The 20158-nt window shown below is 49.8% G+C and overlaps 4 protein-coding genes across 4 annotated transcripts; 3 read left to right on the forward strand and 1 right to left on the reverse strand.

Annotated features, from left to right (window-relative positions):
- Positions 1–1865: 1865 nt before the first annotated feature.
- N7496_004602 (putative phosphatidylserine decarboxylase Psd2) lies at positions 1866–5596 on the forward strand (the record flags this gene model as incomplete). Its single annotated transcript, XM_056697531.1, is given in 8 exon segments — positions 1866–2009; positions 2101–2145; positions 2220–2435; positions 2498–2945; positions 3020–3287; positions 3302–4545; positions 4602–5353; positions 5423–5596. 8 exon segments carry the CDS (start codon positions 1866–1868, stop codon positions 5594–5596), a joined length of 3291 nt encoding a protein of 1096 aa, XP_056556056.1.
- Positions 5597–6407: 811 nt separating this feature from the next.
- Positions 6408–8369, forward strand: N7496_004603 (Mis12-Mtw1 family protein; the record flags this gene model as incomplete). Its single annotated transcript, XM_056697532.1, has 4 exons — positions 6408–6609; positions 6701–7501; positions 7563–7731; positions 7802–8369. 4 exons carry the CDS (start codon positions 6408–6410, stop codon positions 8367–8369), a joined length of 1740 nt encoding a protein of 579 aa, XP_056556057.1.
- Positions 8370–15913: 7544 nt separating this feature from the next.
- Positions 15914–18613, forward strand: N7496_004604 (threonine/serine exporter family protein; the record flags this gene model as incomplete). Its single annotated transcript, XM_056697533.1, has 1 exon — positions 15914–18613. The coding sequence occupies one exon, from the start codon at positions 15914–15916 to the stop codon at positions 18611–18613; it is 2700 nt and encodes an 899-aa protein (XP_056556058.1).
- A 1004-nt stretch (positions 18614–19617) lies between these two features.
- Positions 19618–20049, reverse strand: N7496_004605 (uncharacterized protein; the record flags this gene model as incomplete). The annotated part of the gene is made up of 1 exon (XM_056697534.1): positions 19618–20049. The coding sequence occupies one exon, from the start codon at positions 20047–20049 to the stop codon at positions 19618–19620; it is 432 nt and encodes a 143-aa protein (XP_056556059.1).
- Between the last annotated feature and the right edge of the window lie 109 nt (positions 20050–20158).

Raw genomic sequence — 20158 nt, forward strand, 5'->3', positions numbered from 1 at the left:
CGTTGTTCCTGGAAATCACGGAGATCTAGTTCTGGGGCAGATTTGGCCGTGGTTCTTCCACCAAGCCAATTGCGGCCCACGCGAAAAAATGAAAGCGCCATTATCCGTGACCTGGCATGAAGATTGTCTACGAGAGGTGTTCGTGACACTACGGCGCTAAGCCCAATCTAGAACGTACCTTCCAAGTAGAACGTGGATGGTACTCCGTAGTTATATCCGATCTCTGTATAATCCATACTGAGCCCTTATGTATAGTGGTATTTCGAAAATTGAAATGACGGAAGATAGGTCTAGCTATACACGCGATAACCTCCTCAATTTCTAAAGATGTTTCGTAATATCTTTTTAATTATCGTTCCGTAAAGCAATAGTCATATCTCTCGATTTATTTAACTATCCTTTCCAGTAAGGCTTATCGTTGTAGTGTCGCGAAAGCTTTTCGTAGGGTCATGAGTATGGTCCTAATCAGTAGTCGTCTTCCGGACCTGTTCTTCTCAACGAATTCCAGGTCTCGATGGGAATATCACTAGAATTCCTCGATATGTTCCTCCGCTGTCACATTAAATGTACATCCCAATCAGATGGGTATGAGCCCGAAAAAGTCCGTTCCCATGTGCAACACAAGCATAAACGACGCATTGACCCTGCAACCATGAACCTTGAACCTTGACCGTTCTTGACTATTGACCATTAATCGTTGACCATCGTCGATAACTATGCCTTGAATCCTTCCGGTCTGTGATTGCGGGGTATATTTTGCTTCTCCGAGGGAGAAAGTGGGAGGGAAGTGGGGAGAGAGTACACAGTAGTTACGACAGGAGTATGACGTTAGACCGCTCAAGGCCGCCAGGCGAACAATAATGAACAGTTGGATGTTGTCAACTCGTTTATTCTTGACGATCGGATAATTTCAGAGACAATTGTTGAGACATTTAGTTCCTTCGTTTTCCGACTACTCTTCGGCTGGTCTTGTTGTACTCTCTACCACTCCATACTCTAGTACTACGCCAGAACAACTCCGTACACTCCTCCTACAAGGCTGCCTGCTCTCCCAAGGCATCCAGATTTCCCAACTTCCGTTTCCACACTTTCCCACTCCGCCAGTTTCTGGTCTTCCCAGTGATTTGGCGGTGGAGAAGGGCCTCGCCAAGTGGAGCCCTGTTCAAGCAGCCTGACGTCGCAAAGTCTCAATGATTAACTAACGAGGGCCATTTGGTCGTTATGTCTCGGCCCCTCTGCCACTAATTTCAACTATTTGCGACCCCATCGAAACAGGCCGCTAAATCCGCTGACGATACTCTTTTTTTTTTTGGACATCGAACGACTATTGTTGCAATCACAATCCTACTGGCATCCCATATACCCCTTTAATTCAACATCTCCTTTGGCTCGTGCTCTCGGGCCCTCGTGTTGTTTGTTGCCCTTTCCCTCTTCCCCTTCTTACGCGGAATTCCCACCCTTGGCCGGTCATCGCCCCCTAATTTCTTCAAAACGGACCCCCGAAAGGATTCAGGGTCCAATTGCCCGTCACCGGTATTACCATCTGCCGTTTGTTGGGGTCTCGTTTGGGTCGGGTGGCACCGTCTCTGGTCTTGGCTCTTTTCTCGTGTGGGATCGACCCGAACAAGACGATCGACGATCCGACCTGGGGTGCTCTCCTAAATTAAAGCCACCACGTCCGAGGACTGGCCAACTGCCAAAACAGCCACCAGGGGGGGGCCATTGAGCCTAAGCTACCGACAACTCGTATTATTCTCCGTGTCCACTTCCTTGGCCTTGTTGTCTTGTTTTTTTCTTTTCTTTTCCCTTACTGCGCTGCTTCTTCCCTCCTTGAATCTCGTCCCGCAACCTTCTCCCCTTCCGCCATGGTCCGGTTGCCGTTACCCCAGCGGCTCAGCTCGCATTTGACCGCGAGGAGCGCAAGCTCGACTCCGGGCCAGAGCAGAAGTACTAGTCCAATGCGCTCGGTGGACACGAAACCTCTGTTGATCAAAGTCACCGTGATCAAGGTAAGTCTACCACCAGCGCCGTCCCAGTTTACCCCGCGCCACCTGGCCTGAAATCTCGCTGACCGGGGACGTCATGGTATCTTTCAATTAGGGTCGAAACCTTGCGGCGAAAGATCGTGGTGGCACAAGCGATCCGGTAAGCACTCACGCGACCAGGGAGTGATCGGCTCCCCAACCAGATCGACAATCACGCTGACAATTGCGGGACAGTACTTGGTAGTAACATTGGGCGACGCGAGGCAATCAACCCCCACGATATCGAAGACATTGAACCCGGAATGGAACGTCTCCTTCGAAATGCCCGTCATGGGTGTCCCTCTACTGGAATTTATCTGTTGGGACCACGATCGCTTCGGCAAGGATTACATGGGTGAATTCGACATTGCACTGGAGGACATCTTCGCGGACGGTCAGGTCAACCAGGAGGTGAGATAATACAATCCAATTGGCACAATTTGTCCGGTTACGGAGTGCTAACACTCGCTTAGCCCACATGGTACACACTCAAGTCCAAACGGGTATCCAACCGGCCCAGCCGCAAAAAGAAGAAGAAGGAGAAGAAGGATAGCAATGTCTCCGGCGAGATTCTGCTCCAGTTCTCGCTGTCAGACTCGGCGAATCCGTCTGCATCACCTGCGGAGACGTATCGGAAATTCAAGACTCTAGTCTGTGCAGGTGAGGAGGATGACCAGTCGCCTGACGACCAACTCCCACAACTTGATCTCGACGAGCTTGACCAGGAGACTTCTGATGAGACGGATGATCCATCGAAACCTGAAGTTGTTGAGAAGCGTCGCCGCCGGCTTCGTTTGGCTCGCCTGAGGCGCAAGTCCCTAGCTGCCCGCGCATATCAATTCTCGGGCTCAGGGACTGGGGTTCAAGGTATTGTGTTTATGGAAATTGTGCGGGTCAGAGACCTGCCTCCTGAACGCAATGGTAAGATTATCTCTGCTCTTTTGTCCATCTCGCATTTCTATGGGAACAGGTCATTAACACTTTGCCTCTTTTAGTGACTCGCACATCGTTCGACATGGACCCCTTCGTCGTGACTTCGCTAGGACGAAAGACGCTCCGGACACCCGTCATCAGACACAACCTAAACCCGGTGTACCATGAAAAGATGGTCTTCCAGGTGATGAAACACGAGCAGACCTACACCATCAGCTTCACCGTGATGGACCGCGACAAGTTCTCGGGCAATGACTTTGTCGCATCCGCCAGCTTCCCTCTACAGAAACTCATCCAGTCAGCCCCGGAGGCAGACCCGGAGTCGGGTTTGTATCATTTTGTAGAACTGGATCCCCCAGTCCGACCAAGTCCAGTCCCCGCTTTGCTGTCAGCCCGTCGCCCTCATCCCAAAGCCTCTCCAAGATGGGCAGACCTCCACTCAAGTCTCGCAACTCTGGCAACTCGGTGTCGTCTCTGTCAATACTGGACACGGCCAGCCGACCCGCGCCTACGTCTGTCCCTGAAGAGAGTGGCCCTGAAATGGATAGCAGTAGCTCTACTCTACAGGTCCCAGGGTCCGGGACGACGAGCTCGAGTACAACCGAGAGCAGTGATTCAATCCCTCCTCCAGATGAAGAGGGCTTGCGAGAATACAAAATCCCCTTGGTTCTAAAAAACCGAGACCGGTGGGAAGACAAGCACTCGCCCGAGTTGTTTGTCAAAGCCAAGTATCTGCCGTACAGCGCGTTGCGCCAGCAATTCTGGAGACTGATGCTGAAGCAATACGACGCGGACGACAGCGGCCGCATCGACAAGGTCGAGATGACCACGATGCTCGACACTCTTGGATCCACCCTCAAGGAATCAACAATCGATAGCTTCTTCAAACGGTTCGGCAACGAAACCGAACCCGAAATGGCCGATTTGACCTTTGACCAATGCGTGATTTGCTTGGAAGACACCCTTCGGTACCTTCAGAAAAAGAACTCGGTGCCCGGTGTGCCCGCAATTCCCATCCCACGGAGGCCAGGTCTCGGACCATCGCCAGCCGGAAGCCAAGAAAGTGAGGAGCCATCCAGCGACGAGGATCTCGTTATAGAAACCAGTACCCGCCCACCGTCCAATGCTAATCCCCAGAAAACAGCGGTCCCGACTATAAGCAGTGACGAGCAGCCTAGTTCGAACGACGAGGAATTGCAGCCCGATGATCTTGGTGACGAACGCGGTGAGGAGCACGTCATTGAGATCCGTGAGTGTCCGCTTTGCCATCAACCTCGCCTCGCCAAACGATCGGATGCGGATATTATTACTCATATTGCGACGTGCGCGAGCCGTGACTGGCGTCAGGTTGATAACTTGGTCATGGGTGGATTCGTGACTTCTAGCCAGGCACAGCGCAAGTGGTATTCCAAGGTTATCACCAAGATTTCGTATGGTGGATATCGCCTTGGAGCAAACTCGGCCAATATTCTGGTCCAAGACCGGATTACTGGTCAGATCAATGAGGAGCGCATGAGTGTGTATGTACGTCTTGGAATTCGGTTGTTGTACAAGGGTCTCAAGAGCAAGGAGATGGAGAAGAAGAGAAGTAAGTTGGTTGAAAACATCACCTGCAAGGATGAAACATGCTGACACTTTTTCTAGTCCGGCGGGTCCTACGCTCCCTCAGTATCAAGCAAGGCCGGAAGTATGACGATCCGGCCTCTGCCAGCCAGATCCAAGACTTTATCAACTTCCACCAATTGGACATGTCCGAAGTCCTTCTGCCCATTGAGAAGTTCCGTAACTTCAACGAATTTTTCTATCGCGCTCTCAAGCCCGAAGCACGCCCGTGTTCGGCTCCCGATGAGCCAAAGATCGTTGTCTCACCTGCTGATTGTCGCTCCGTTGTTTTCGACCGCATGAGCGAAGCTACTAGCATTTGGGTCAAAGGCCGTGAGTTCTCTGTTGAGAGACTGCTGGGTAATGCCTATCCAGAGGATGCAGCACGGTACAAGAACGGCGCGTTGGGTGTGTTCCGGCTAGCACCCCAGGATTATCACCGCTTCCATATCCCCGTAGACGGCGTGATGGGTGAGCCCAAGACCATCGAGGGCGAGTATTACACCGTGAACCCGATGGCCATTCGTTCGGCGTTGGATGTCTACGGCGAGAATGTACGCATTCTCGTTCCCATCGACTCTGTTGCCCACGGTCGTGTCATGGTCATTTGTGTGGGAGCCATGATGGTTGGTAGCACGATCATCACCCGCAAAGCAGGCGAAAAAGTTGCTCGAGCTGAAGAGTTGGGATACTTCAAGTTCGGTGGTAGCACCCTCCTGGTCTTGTTCGAAGAAGGAATGGTCAACTTTGATTCTGACCTTGTGGAAAATTCCAAGGGACCCTTGGAGACACTGGTATGTATATCCTTGCTACTTTTATACCTTTGACCTTTTGTGTTTCAAGGATACTAATAGCTTCTCCAGATCCGCGTGGGCATGTCCGTCGGCCATAGCCCCGACATCCCCCAGCATGAACCGGACATGCCAAAGAAGGCCGAGAATATCACGGTCGAAGAGATGCAAGAGGCCAAGCGCCGCATCGAGGGTAGCCTGGCACCTCCAGCCGACCCAGAAACACTGCTGAGCACGATCAAATGATTTGAATCATGAGAATGCATTGATTTCAAAAATGGACTGGGTTCAACTCCTTTCCACCAGTTTTCGTTGAACATATTTTGTATGGAAGTTATTCTTCTTGTGCAATGCTGGCGTTGAGGATTCTTTCTAGGTACATAGCGTTTTATTATCTACCAGCATCTGCGCATTATGGAGGAGAGGTCCCCGCGTGAGGGGAACCCCCTGAATAGGATCTGACAGACATTATACAATCCTTTGAACACTTGACTTTAAACCTGTATTCTTTTGGTTAATTCATTCTCCTTCATAAGCTTAATTCGAGAATGTTTTTAGTAGATAATCCTCAAAGTATTCAAAGAAACAGTCCAATCAGTCGTTGAGAGTATAGAGAGGGGTTTCCTAAAGAGGACTAGCGCCCCACGCGCCCCGACCAAAACAACCGCGTGCCCGAATCCCTCCAACCCACCCACCTTCTGCGCATCCTTGCCGCCCGCAGCTTCTTTCGCATTGCGGGCGTGATACTCGAATTCCCAGCTGGAATATTGTCGGCACATGCGACCACTGCTCACTAATTACACTGACGCCCTGACTCGCCAATTCCGACCGACGGAGGTGTGGAACCCACCGGCTCCAAAACCGCGAGCGCAACGTCAACGCGAAAAAACGGCCCAACGGCGCAGCAACCGACCACCTCTCACCACCGCGCTAGCCAGAAAACAAAGGCTAAACGACGCGCATTCCTTTTGTATCGGTGGATTCCTCGCCGAGGGTGCCTGTTAACGCCCAAATCACCCTTAACGCCAACGAGCCCGCGTACCCTCCAACTCCTGACATGACCATCGCGGTCCTGACGGCCTCGACGACCAAAACAAAGCGCCGCGAACCGCTGAGGACAATCGGTATGGCGGCTACTCAGGCGCAATCGCGTGCTGGGGGTGCTGGAAAGGGTGGTGGGGAACAGAAACGCACGCGACTGAGCGCGAGCAAGCAGAATCTAGAGGAGATTTCGAATAATGAGTCGAAGCGGAAAGCGGGTGAGTAATCGACTGGGTGGGGGATGGCGATGTGTTGCGAGGAACGGGAGTGAGCGGGTGGCTAACGGGGATTTCTTGGGTATGATTACAGGTTACGATGAGGATGCGGATGGATTTCAGTTTTCGCTATTACCTTCGAAGAAACCGAAGCCGTCGGTTGAAGTAGCGCCTCGACTTGCTCATTCGGATGTGGAAAATACGACTCCGAAACCATCGCCGAGGAGGGGACGACCGCCAAAGAAGAGAGTGGAGGAGAACGCGGGTCCAGCAAAGGGGAAAACTGCAGAGCTACCGACAAGGAGGCCAACGAGGGGATCTTTGCGAGCGCCAGACGCGGAGCCAGAATCACATGCCGAACCTGCGACGCGCTCATCACGGAATCGGGATGGTCACGAAGACCAGCCGTTGGAGAGGAAGAAAAAGAGGGGACGCCCGGCGAAGGCAAAGATGAATGAATCAAACGGCTATCACTCACCGGAGCAACCTCCTGCAGGCATCAAGGTGGCTCTGCCGACGGCCGATACGCCGGTTATCCAGCGCAATAAGGAGTTTAGAGGAGCGAAATCGAGCAAGGGTGGACGACGAAGCAGTCTGCAAATGCGTGGACGAAGAGCCAGTGACTTGATTGATTCGGGGACATCGAATGGTAGGACAATCCGCATGGAAGACGGACATTTCTTGTTCAACCGACAAGGAAAACGAAAACTGACATGGTTTCTTCTAGCCTTGCCCCATCGAGAAGTGAGCACGGCGGACTTTTATAAACACATTGCCGATGAAGGGCTTCCCGAGCCGCGCAGGATGCGGCAGCTTCTCATTTGGTGCGCGACTCGTGCGTTGCCTGACAAGCCCTCCGGGTCACACTCCGAGGAGATCAGTGCACGCTTAGCAGGTAAATCCCTTGGGTTCTGGGTTGACTATGGTCGAATATGACTCTAATGGATTATATTTAGCTCGGGCGATTCAAGAGGAGATCTTAAAGGAATTCTCATCCAACTCCGACTTATCCAATTGGTTCAGTCGTGAGGACGTGAGCCCTCCAACGGTGGTCGTGAAGAAGCCGAATCCGAGGAACGTGCAGAATACGGATAAGATCAAGGAGTTGGAGGAGCAAATACAGAAGTATGGATTCAATTTTGAGATATGGAATCAACTATGAGAGAGAATTGGGCTAACAGGTTTCTACTGACAGACTCCAAAAAGAGAGGCATGCTCTGAACGCACTTCTCAAACAGCCTCCGATCCCGCGCATCGATGTTGAATCACCCAAGAAATCTCCTAAGAGATCCCCTCGATCAAAACGCCAACTCGAGAAATCCACCCACGACGAAATCAACACCTCCCTCCTTGACCCCTCACAACAAGCCATCTACGCCACTCTCAATCCCCCATCCTCTTCCGCAGCATCTCAATCACAATCACGAGGAGACGCTGCTTCCTCAACACAACCACCCCTACCACCCTCCACCGTCTCAGCCCGTCTCTCCCGAATCACAACAGGTCTTGCACCAACACTCGATGCCTTGGCTGCAGGAGTCCACGACATCGAACTATACCGCTCCACGGCAGACGCCGTTTCTTCGCGGATACTGCATATCTGTGCGGAACGCCTTGAAGAGCGCGACGCGCAGAATACACAGCAACGACTCGCCATTGAAGGGGATGACAGCGATCCGCGCACACCGAGAGTATCACGATCCCGACCACGGGAGGATCTGGGCCTTATACTCGGAGCACTTAGTCGTGTTGAGAGGCGATAATGCCCGACGACCAAGCTCTATGGTCCAGGTCTCCAAGTTTCTCGGCGGTTTTCCCATTCTTTCAGCGTTTTCTTCTATTCTTCTCGCGCGTTCCTCATCATCGTTATTCACCGCGCAGGAAGCCGGGCTGGATATCTCGATGATCTGAACAAACCCGTCAAGCGGCGGGCTAGGCATGGCGCAATTTGTCAAGTTGAAATTTGAATGTTAGTTTAACGAGGATCGATTTCTGTCTCTACTCTGGGAGTAGCGTGGTTGGATTGTATTGGAATGGATTGGACCGGGATGAAATGGTCTGGGATGAGATGCATTGCACTTCCTTTTCTGCAAGCATGGAGTTTTTGGTGTTTTTGTTTGGTCTTTCTTTTAATATACCGTCTTGTCGGATTGGATCTATGGTTTTATTTTTATCCTTTTTGGCTTTTGTTTTTTATCCTGGTTTAAGGTATGTGTGGTTGTAGGAAGCTCCAATGCTATTCGATCCAGGTATTGACTGTGCGGTCAATCAGCATCAAGGTTCAGATTTTACATTTCGTTGGAATTGCAAGCCTAGTGCATAGGTGTTGATGTAATCCTGTTGTATGCAAAATATGTGTTGATATGGATGCAATAGTGGAACCAACGTGTCTTAAAATACATACAGTAAACTCCCGTTTTCGGCACGGGCCTCCGTGCAACAGAATTCCGATGTGCCTAATGAAAGTGTGCCACTAATATCGCGCTAAACCTCATCTAGTAAGAACTAGTCTGTTTTTGGTCTAAAGTAGTCATCCACCCTTCTCTGCTTCCTCCCATTGATCTCGAATCGAGAAAAAAGATGAGCGATCCTCTCTATATCACGTAGATCTCTCTCAGTAATTCCCTCTTGGTGCTGGGCAAATTGAAGAGCTTTATGCATATATTCAATAGCTTTAACACGCGAGAGGATATCCAGCGGTGGTCCGAATATATATTCGTCCTAGTCGTCCTCGCTATCCTGAACCCTATTATCCCTACCTGTATTTTCTTCTGAAAAATGAACGATAATATTAGATAAATCAGGCTCTTCCACGTCGATATTTTCTCCTGGAGGGTCTAGAAATTCATCTAATGCCATAACCTCTGTACCAGGAAGCCGGTCGGTCACCTCTGCGTATAAATCACCTAGTTGAAGGTCCTCAGACGGAGACGTATTTATCTCATTAGTGCTAGGACTAATAAGCGTGCTCTTGATAAAGCACTTCTGAATAGTCTCATCTAGGACGTCACGTCTCCAAGCCTGGGTGATCCAATGTAGTGTGTAATAGAGGCTTATTCTCTGCGTAGGATCGACGCCGCGGTCTATCATATTAACCATCCATGTCAACCATTTCTTCCGATAATGGTGCTTAAGGTTTCTGATGATACCCTGGTCTAATGGCTGGTAAACCGAGGTCGCGTTTAGTGGCAAAAAAACGACTTTAATATTAGACGGCGGTGGCGCATGTTTAAGCGCAGAGAGATGCGCGCTAAAGTTATCGAGCAATAGCACGACTCGTCTTTGTGTGCCAATATGCCTATAAAACGAGCGGAACTATTCTTGCATAACATTACCGCGCATCCATGCGTTCTTGTTCTATCGCCAGACACATCCAAGTGCTGGGATATTGAGTTTTCGTAGAGCACGAGGCATCTTCGCAGTGCCTATTAACCATAGAGGCATTCGATCTGAACCAGTAGCATTGGTCGTTACTGCGAGAGTAATCCTGGTCTTGTCTTTTTTATAACCAGGACTACCCTTACTCGATAGACCCCCATTTGGCATTCGACGCCAGAATAGACCTGTTTTATCTATATTATAGACATCGTTTGGCTGATATTGGTCGCAGATAGCCCGAATAGCTTCCATGTCGGAATACATCGAAGCCGGAACCGATGCAGATTCGCCATAGGAGGTATGATATCGGATCGAATGGCGCTGTTTGAACCGTGATAGCCACCCTTCAGAGAAAAGTGGCGGGTCGAGATCTTTATACTGGGGTATTTTCTTCCAATATTCGACGGCTTTGCTCTGAATCAATGGGCCTGTTATAGGAAAACCGGCATTCTCGTGACGCTGCTGCCAGATATATAGGGCCTCATCTAATAGAGGCCACCGAGATGCTAACGGGCGTTTGTTCTGACCAGCTAAACCAGTATCAAGGTACTCGTATTTGGATGAAAGAATCTTGGAGACGGTCGCACGGTTGATATGACGATTAAATTGAGATGAAAACCACTCAGCGCATTCTCTCTGAGTAGGTTTAGGGCGTGTCTCCGATGCATAGATACGTAATGCTTTTTTCTGAGCATCGGATATGCCTTTGTTGGGTTGTTTTGGTATAGCCAGTTTAGCTGAAAGAGCGACCGAAGAAGGGGTGGAAGGGTTGGAAGGGGAAAAATCCTGCATTCTGATTGGTCGGTTTATATGACTAAGCAAAAATTGAAGAGAATTTTGTGTGCCAGACAAAAAGGTGTGCCGGTTGGCCTCTTATATATGGGAAAACTCTAAGAAGTGGGTCCATCCAACAGATTTTGGTGCCTAATAAAAATGTGTGCCTAACCTGGGAGTGCCGAAAACGGGAGTTTACTGTATCTACGAAAGTAGCTATCAGCCTTCACTATTGTACGTTGCATCAAATTAGATAATTCAATATTCGAGTAGATATAGCACTATATCCGTGGACCCTTGGCCACAGACTACCATTCTATGCCTTGCTTATTAAAGAGACTGATCTTTTAACTTGTCATTGATGGGGCCAGGCAGCTTCCTTCTCAACCTGGGAAGTGAAGATAAGAAACACATCACCTGCAGGTATACCTGCGCCATGCAACTTGATGCATATATCTCCGATGTTCAGGTCGAGAGCATATTCTAAATAATCTAGACAACACAGCTACCTATTTACGCAAGGGATATGCTCCAAACATACGCATCTCCATGGATACTACCAATCCAACCACCACAACCGAATTATATCTCTACCTACACCTGCATCACCAGCACTACCTAAATCCGGGATAACTAAGTCCTACAATACACACCCCCACGTGGGGAAAAAAAAACCTCAACCCCAGAAAAACACAATGATGCAATAGAAATACCCTGCAGAAAACGTCAAAGTGTCAAGTGTCTCTACCCCCGTACCAGCTTACCCTCGAGCTCGACCCGTGAACTCTCCCACTCAGGTTGACAAAGGTTTCACGTTAGACATGAGGTCAGTTGGTTGGACGGCAGATCCGGTTTGCAAGATTGTTAGGTAAGTGGCAAGATTCGGGTGCGCTAGGTATCGGCATTGCCGATGGAAGAGGGTATTGTGTACCGGATACAACGTCCTTTGGGGGCTGTGTTTGGCGGGTTGGGTTTCTTGTATGAGGTAAACATAGGGGAAGGAGTGGTATTACTTGTGATAAGGGGTATGGGGAGGGTTATTTTTAGGGTACGTATGACGCAAGGGAGTAGTTTTGGGAGGGGTTTCGTCTTGATCTTGATGCGTTGGATGGATTGTACAATGAGAATTGTAGTGGGGATGTTTATGATGTCTTCATAACGACATCAACGACATTGGGAGATACGAAGCTTTGCCTCGCTACTAAATTACATAACTTAATTAGGAGAACAGTATGAAGTAAGCTATCTTGTACCTAGAATGGATGCTAGAGGCCATTGCTAATTATACCTCTCATAACCTAGTAATTGCGTACAAGGGTTCATTCAACCTTAGTGAATCAGCTTTCATTACAGTAAGCAAGAGGGCCTAGACAAGCCGGCCTGGATTTGGAACTTCTAGTTAGAGATATCATATGGATCACCGGATTTCAGAGTCGACATCTCGTAAGCCAAACCGGCCAACGGAATATAAGTGGAGGTTATGTTAATGCCTAGTAACTGAGCCCATAGAGGTAGTTGAGCTCGGCTCGACCAAAAGTCTTGATCCACATGGATCCGACGCTCGAGTACGACTGTATACCTCTTGCAATGCTAGGGTGACTACAATAATTGGGAATATGATAAGAATGTTCCCAACTTACATGCAAGATCCACCGCGAGAAGTTCGGAGATACTACGCCCAGATGAAGGCATTATCAGCAGCCACGCACTTGAGTTCCATGTTTTTCGTCTCTTCCGAGACAAGGCTGCTTATCATGACCGCGACTATTACTATAATCATTTTTTATTTTGCTCATAAACCTCTCAGATCGGTTCATAGATCGCTGGGTTTATTCACGCCATCCACCCATGGTTCACTTCCGCAAAGTAACCTAACTTTGACCGATCTATGGAAAAGCTGGTTTATCAGTGAGATCAAAATAATCCAAAATATAATCCAAGATAGCATATGTCAGCACTAGGGCAGTCAGATCAGACCAAAAATATCCCAATGGATGAACAATGACCCTACCATCCCCATTTCACTCCCTTCACCCACGGTTCCTGTTTCCAGCTCTGGTGGCAGCTGTCGGACATGCGTATCACGGATGACGGGCGCGACGAGCCGGCTCTACGGGCAGAAGATTAGGTATTGGTCCCTGCGTCTTTGCACGTTGCACGACCATCCTCGGTAGGCCTGGGATGGTGGGTTATGTGCTGTGCGACGCCGAGGGAGGGGAGAGGGTGGCACGGCGCGGTGGTGCGGTCGCATCGCTGCAGCGAGGATGGAAAGAGAGGTGGAGAGGTGCATTCTAAGGTTTGGTGTTTTTGGTCTTTCATTTTTTCTTGTTGAAATTTGGAATTTGTTAGGTCGATGGAAGAGAATTATACTGCTTTGAATTGAGGCATCAAGGTACTATGGAGACAAGGTGTAGACAACGATAGGGCGAGAGGCCCATGCGGACGCAGGGAGTCGGCATCCCGAAGATTACTTGACCTCGGGACACATCATCCACGGCTCGCATTGCTATCTATCTGCTTGCATGGCCAGTCTGAACCAATCCACAGTAGGTAGGAGGCAATATGGAGTACATGGGTATTCAATGGTGATCCTAGTAGAAATGGCGAGCCGATCTGCAATTCGTCTGCCTGTGATAGACCGTTAGTCAGGGCTAGAGTGATCCAAAGCCACGGGAAGCTTAATTCTTCCAGGATTTGACCCAAGGACAACGGCGTACAGGGCCGTGACCTTTCATCCTGCTGCAGGTCAGTTGCTGTCTTTTGTACTTGTCCTTGCTGTGGTGGGTAACACAATGACGCGCAAGGATTCCTACTTTGAGACACCGGCTGACATCATGAAGGATGGCAGTAGGAGGATATGGTCAAGCTCAGAGCATGTGCATATGCATGGGTACTTTTGTGTTGGATTTGAATTTGATTTTTGCAACGGTTTGGCAGTGGCCGAGATACCAGTCCAGTCGAGGTACGCCTAAACACAAAGTACTTTTGTAGATATTGTGTAGAAACAACAGTCGCAACAGGAAGGAGAAAAGCAAACAATTTTTTCCCCAGAAAATTGTGCGACCTGTCTGGTATCTCCCATCCACATAGCTTGTGATGGACTCGTGCCTTGGCTAAGTTTGTAGACGGGCGGTTCAGGATACTTGCCTCCGCGTCAAAGGAAGGGCGAGATTCCTTCCGATGGCGATATCCTGCAGTAGTGGAGTTGTTTTGGTCGATCAGGAACGACGTATCTTGCATAAAGCCACATCTCCCGTCGGGTGATTTCCCTTGGGGGCTTAGTGTGATGTGTGGTTGTCCTCATGAGTCATGGATGGCACTAAATGGGGATGGACTGGGCCAATTTGTAACGGGATAGACAGAACGAAGAGATGTGATAGGTCTTAGCAATAGGCCCTAGTGAAATTGATCAAACTAACTACTTGGCTTGCTATCTATCATAACAGCCTCGATGATCGACAAAGAAGCGGTTCGCTAGTTTGCTCCAGTCAATGATACACTCCACGTTGAGGCTTTGGTCGAATCGACTCAAGAGATGATTGTTGAATGACTAAATTTACTAATTTATTATAGAATGGGAGGATCTGACTCGTAAGCCGTAGCTCTGAGGGAATTATGCTTATGTTCTCGGTGGGCCAGTCGCTTAGCGCCGGGTCTTCCAGAATGGTCACTTGGAAACCTTTTCTCAACAACAACACTCATCATCGCTACCACCACATCAACTCACCTCCACCACCATCATTACAACATTCAATTCGGCTCACTCCGCCAAATCCCTACACAAACAGCGGGTCTAAGCTGCAATAGGCTCTTGTGACTTGTGTACCTTCCTCCGTGGAACCGGGAATCGCTGCTAGTTCCTTTGCCAATGGAGCTCGGACATCCTTGGGCCCCTTTCTGGCCTGTGAGGAAGATTGAATCCATTTTTCATTTTTTCGATTTTCTATATTCTTTCTCCTTTTGCACCGGCACTATGCTGATCCGGAAAGCTTCGATAAGCCCCAATGCCTGTCGATCAGCTTGTGGCAACGGAAGCTGGCTCTTCCTCGAATGGGGTTCTCTTTGGCCATCGGAGCATACAGTAAAAGCATGGCCGACTCATTATCATTCCAAGATGACTCGTTCCTCACACCATGAGGCATTGAAATGTCTTACAAGAAAGATATCCTAGCTTCATAATGACCACGGAGCCTCTATGCTCTCAGCCAAACACCGAATCAAGCTCGGCGATTTTTCATCGTGGCGAATCAACAGGTGCGGACTGGGAATATACATTGGCAGACCACTGGGAAATCCCAGCACAGGAGGGTCTTCCTAGCCTCTCGCTGCTCTTACTGGATGGCTACACATTGAAATCATTTCCTGGCCCTCCCACTGCCCGAGGTACTTCCGACCCTCTTTCTGTCAGTCTCCTCGGTTTGGTCGTCTGGGCTTCTGGGCTGTCAGAGTTTCATACCCTCATGTGGCCTGTGTGTTGCCTAGCTCAACGGCACCGTCTTTGGGACCTGTCTCTATCTGTGTAAATAGTATGAGCACACGCGGGGTCCGGGTTGTTCACGATCCTTTTATATCAGCTTCCCCGCCAGGCTGCGGTCCTTCACTCTCGAGGCCATACTACGGGTTCATTTCCCTTCCCCTCTGTCCCCATCGTTCCTCCAGCGCCAGATATCGTTATTTTCCGATCCTAAATTGCGCTATCACTGGTTATGCATTCATGACATAATTCATCATTCCTGACTGCGGGTCTCCTTCTGATCGGCGCTTTGAAGGGAAATTAAAGGTCCCGCGGGCGAGTGGGATAGTGCCAACCCTTGAGTGGCCAACGTTTCTGAATGACAACATCCGTTTGAAACAAGGTTAGTCACTTGTTAGATTATCCATCAAGTCTTGCATATATGATCTCATGAAGCAAACAAAAAAATGCCCTGCTTTCTTTACAGACCTCGCCAGTTGGCGATATGATTTCACATAGTTGACTGTTACTAGGCGAACACCCTATCAACGATCACCTCGTTTCGACGGTGCTATTCTTAGCTTGGCTACTGGTCGATAAAAGTGGGAGTCTGCTGTTTCATATTTTCAAGCAACAAAATCAAAGGGAAACCTGGGAGGAAGCTTCTGCGAGGGAGTTACGAGCCAAAGTGTCCGCCCAAGAATGGCGGGGGGATACTTCGACCTCCCAGTTTCCCGCCGTTCCCATACTTCTGATGCCATGGCAGCATCCACCAAAACATCTTCAAGCTCGCAGAGATGCCCATTGCCTGCGTATAGCGAAGCTGTTAGTCCTGCAGGCCCGCAGTCTTTGCCAGAAAGATCCAATGACGTGGGCGCTCAGGGCAGGTATCGGAATGCCGGCATTCTCCACAGCACCAATCGTGTGCAGTTCACCTTGGCTGATCCCGAGCCGAAGGAGCCCACTGGTGGTGGAGCGACGGCCAAATGCCGACTGGACCGTAGGGGAAGCTCACAGCTCCCTCAAAGACCCGCCCCCACTGCGAACATTCCATTTATTCAGGAAAAGAAGACCTTGGACTCTCTATGGAGGCCTTCGGTGGAAGATAAGCCAGCAGGCGCGTCAGCCTATGTCACTGGCCTGGCGATCAGCAGCGAGACCAGCTCAACTATCATAGGGAACAATGAGATCAGTCGCGGGGCAAAAGGAAGTACGGCTGACAAGGGGCGAGCAATATGCTATGCCCGCAAAAGGGCCCAGCGACTTGCATCCCTTCTGGGCCGGTACCAAAAATCCCCGAAGCCTGATCCTCGAACCAACTTGGTGACATCGATTGCTCCTACTCCTACCGAGAAGGTGATTTCTTCGAAGGAAGACAATGAACTCTCTATGATAAGCATCGCCGAGAAACATCAACTCTTTGACGACTTCGCCGCAGCAACTATCACGTTGACCGATGAAGAGGAAGCGGACGATATAGACGGGCGATCTACAACGCGCACAGCCGAAGCGCAGTACATCGTGCGCCAAATGTCCCGACGAGACTTTTCTTCATTTATTACCGGCGTTCAAGCTCCCTCGCCTGGTCCGCTCTCTGGGCAGGTTACCCCCTCTGAAGGCCGGCGCTCGGAGAGCTTCCTTGAGCGGCCCAAGCATTATAGGAACGGTATCCTATCTTCAATATTGAAGCTCTACGACCAGCAGTATAGCGGGTATCACCATCACAACTACCCTAACTCCCCATACGGACGCGGCCGGTATGAACATTCCCGGCAAGGCAGCGTCTCCGACGATTGCAGCGGACGCGGGTATTCCCCAGATCCTGTCTGGAAACCACACCGACCCAGGAAGTGGTATGAGAAATCACCCAGCCAATCCAGCACCTCGCTCACAGGCTCTCTCAAAAATGTCTCGCCAATTAGTATGCTGAGGCGCTCCCGCAGCAGCGGTGCGGTTGCGGGGGCGTCTGGAATACGTCGATGGGCGAAACACAAATTGGAAGACGAGATCCGTATCACTGTGCATATTGCGGAGCTTCTCTCTCGACAGCGTTATCTTATTAGGCTCTGTCGGGCCTTGATGAAATATGGCGCTCCCACTCACCGTTTGGAGGAATACATGCGGATGACGGCGCGTGTTTTAGAGATTGACGGTCAATTCTTATACATCCCGGGATGTATGATTATCTCATTTGACGACACCTCCACGCATACAACAGAGGTTAGAGTTGTCCGGTCAAACCAAGGCATTGACCTGGGTAAATTGGCCGATGTACACGAGATTTACAAGGAGGTGATACACGATGTGATTGGTGTGGAAGAAGCAATCCAGCGACTCGACGAGACAATGAAAAGGCACAACAAGTTTCACATACTATTTCTCATCTTCGCACACGGGTGCGCAAGTGCATCGGTTGGTCCTTTTGCCTTTAATGCCCGACCAATCGATATGCCGATCGCCTTTTTACTAGGATGTCTCCTGGGCGTGTTACAGCTCATCCTCTACCCAAAATCGAGTCTCTACTCCAACGTCTTCGAGATCTCGGCAGCAGTACTTACTTCCTTCCTCGCCCGCGCTTTTGGAAGCATAAGATACCAAGGCGAGCCGCTTTTCTGCTTCTCTGCCCTAGCACAAGCAGCAATTGCACTCATCCTCCCCGGCTACACCGTTCTCTGCGCCAGCCTCGAGCTCCAATCCCGCAGCATCGTTGCTGGATCTGTACGCATGGTCTATGCCATCATATACTCACTCTTCCTCGGCTTCGGTATTACCATCGGCACCGCTGTCTATGGCCTCCTCGACTCCCAAGCATCAGCAGACTATACATGCCCCGCCAGCCCAATCAACAACGAATACCTCCAGCGCTTCCCCTTCGTCCTCCTCTTCACAGCATGTCTCGCCATCGTCAACCACGCCAAGTGGAAACAAATCCCCGTGATGATGATCATTTCTCTAGCCGGATACGTCGTCAGCTACTTCAGCTCCAAGCGTTTCGACTCAAACACGCAAGTCTCGAACGCGCTGGGCGCCTTCGTCATCGGCGTCATGGGCAACGTCTACAGTCGAGTCCGTCACGGTCTCGCCGCAGCTGCAATGTTACCAGCGATATTCGTGCTTGTGCCCTCCGGCCTCGCCGCTAGTGGATCACTGATTTCGGGAATCACCTCTGCAGAGGAGATGACCCGGTCACCCTACGGAGTAGTCGCTAATGGTACGCAGGGATTCGTTGATGCGGCCAAGAACCTTTCTGCGGCTGAAGCGCGGAACCAGAGCTATGGCGTTGTCTTTGATATTGGGTACGGCATGGTTCAGGTAGCTATTGGAACGACTGTGGGCCTGTTTCTTGCCGCCCTGGTGGTATACCCTTTGGGTAAAAAGAGGAGTGGATTGTTTAGTTTCTAGTCCTCCCGCAGAAGCTTTGCATTCGGGGTTGGCTCTGACTGTATGGTAATGGTCAAGCACCTTGAACATCTTGCGCCCAGACCACCATACTCGTGACTATGTCTTTGATATCATGCAACAAGTAAAGATGTGTCGTTTCCTGACATCCCTCGGCATTGTTTGCCGCTATTATCTGTCGACATATTCCCATTATCCTGAGTTCATATCGTGTTGAGGAGCTGAACAGCACCCACTCACTACTACATACCCTTATCCTCCTTCCTCTCCCCTAATCCCAACTACTTCACTCCCCCTCTCCACATCCTTACCTTCGCCACCCCTTTTCCTCCCTCACCGACAAAGTCTATATCCACTCATCTACCACGGCTAAGCAACGTCCATGTCCCGGTTGTCCAGTCATACATAGAAAAGCTACGATTCCCACGATTCACGACCATAATCATCGAAGCCCCTCCCATCATTACGTGTCTTGATCTTCTTCATTTCTTCCATTTGACGACTCACATTGGGAATTTTGATTTTCGCACTATTGGTCCCGATATCAATCGACTCTGTTGTCGTTGTTGTTTAACAGCAAGGAAAGTGTGCTATTTCAGGACGTGTTGTGTTTGCCATTTATTCTATTCCTTATTTCAAGTACCTTGTTTGTATGGCGTTTAGTCTGTGCATCGCATGTTACTGGGTTTTCTGACTATTTCTGAGCGAATTAGATTCGCCTTTTGGCATACTAGATAAAGAATATGTAATCTAAGCGACGGTAAAGCAGCTGTCTAGGAAGTGATCGCGCCATTGCTATTTAGTAGCGGCAGATTGAAGCGCTCTCGAGCTTCAATTCTTTTTCATCGCTCAAACATCGGTTTGTATGAGATAACGGCATTGAGGAGTGCGACTAAGATAAAGAAACGGAAGTAGCCAAGCAGTCAGTCAATAACCCCAGGCCCGATCTAGCGTTCTTTACACAGGTCAGTTACGTAGGAAAAGGAAGAGCAAAAGTATCCTCACCTTCACTGGGTGCTTTTAGCCTTTTCCTCTTGGATCTCCCGTATCACCTTTTCTGCAATGCGAAATCCCTCCAGCCCAGCAGGCATACCAACATATATAGCCACTTGGAGCAATGCCTCGCGAATCTCAAGCTCAGACAATCCGTTGTTAACCCCACCGCGTACATGAACTGCCAACTCTGCACCACGGTTAAGGGCGCAAAGCATCCCGATATTCAGCAAAGACCTTTGCTTGCGATCGAGACCGGGTCTAGCCCATACCGAGCCCCAGCATGCCTCAGTGACGAGGTCCTGCATGGGCTGGGTGAAGGAGGAAGCTGACGATAAAGACCGGTCGACGTAGGCCTTGCCAGCGACTTCGTATCGGATCTTGAGGCCCTCGTCAAAGAGCCTCTTGTGGGCGTCGCCAAGGGAGCTGGGGGATTTATCCGTCATTTTTTATGTAAGTCAAGATGAATACTAGTAGCTCAAGATATAGACAAAGACAACGATTTGCCTACTTATATCTCATTATTTCGTGGGATGAAATGGGGTTTCAGCGGCT

This window comes from Penicillium cataractarum (assembly GCF_028827025.1).
Source record: "Penicillium cataractarum strain IBT 29864 chromosome Unknown utg000004l, whole genome shotgun sequence".
NCBI lineage: Eukaryota > Fungi > Ascomycota > Eurotiomycetes > Eurotiales > Aspergillaceae > Penicillium > Penicillium cataractarum.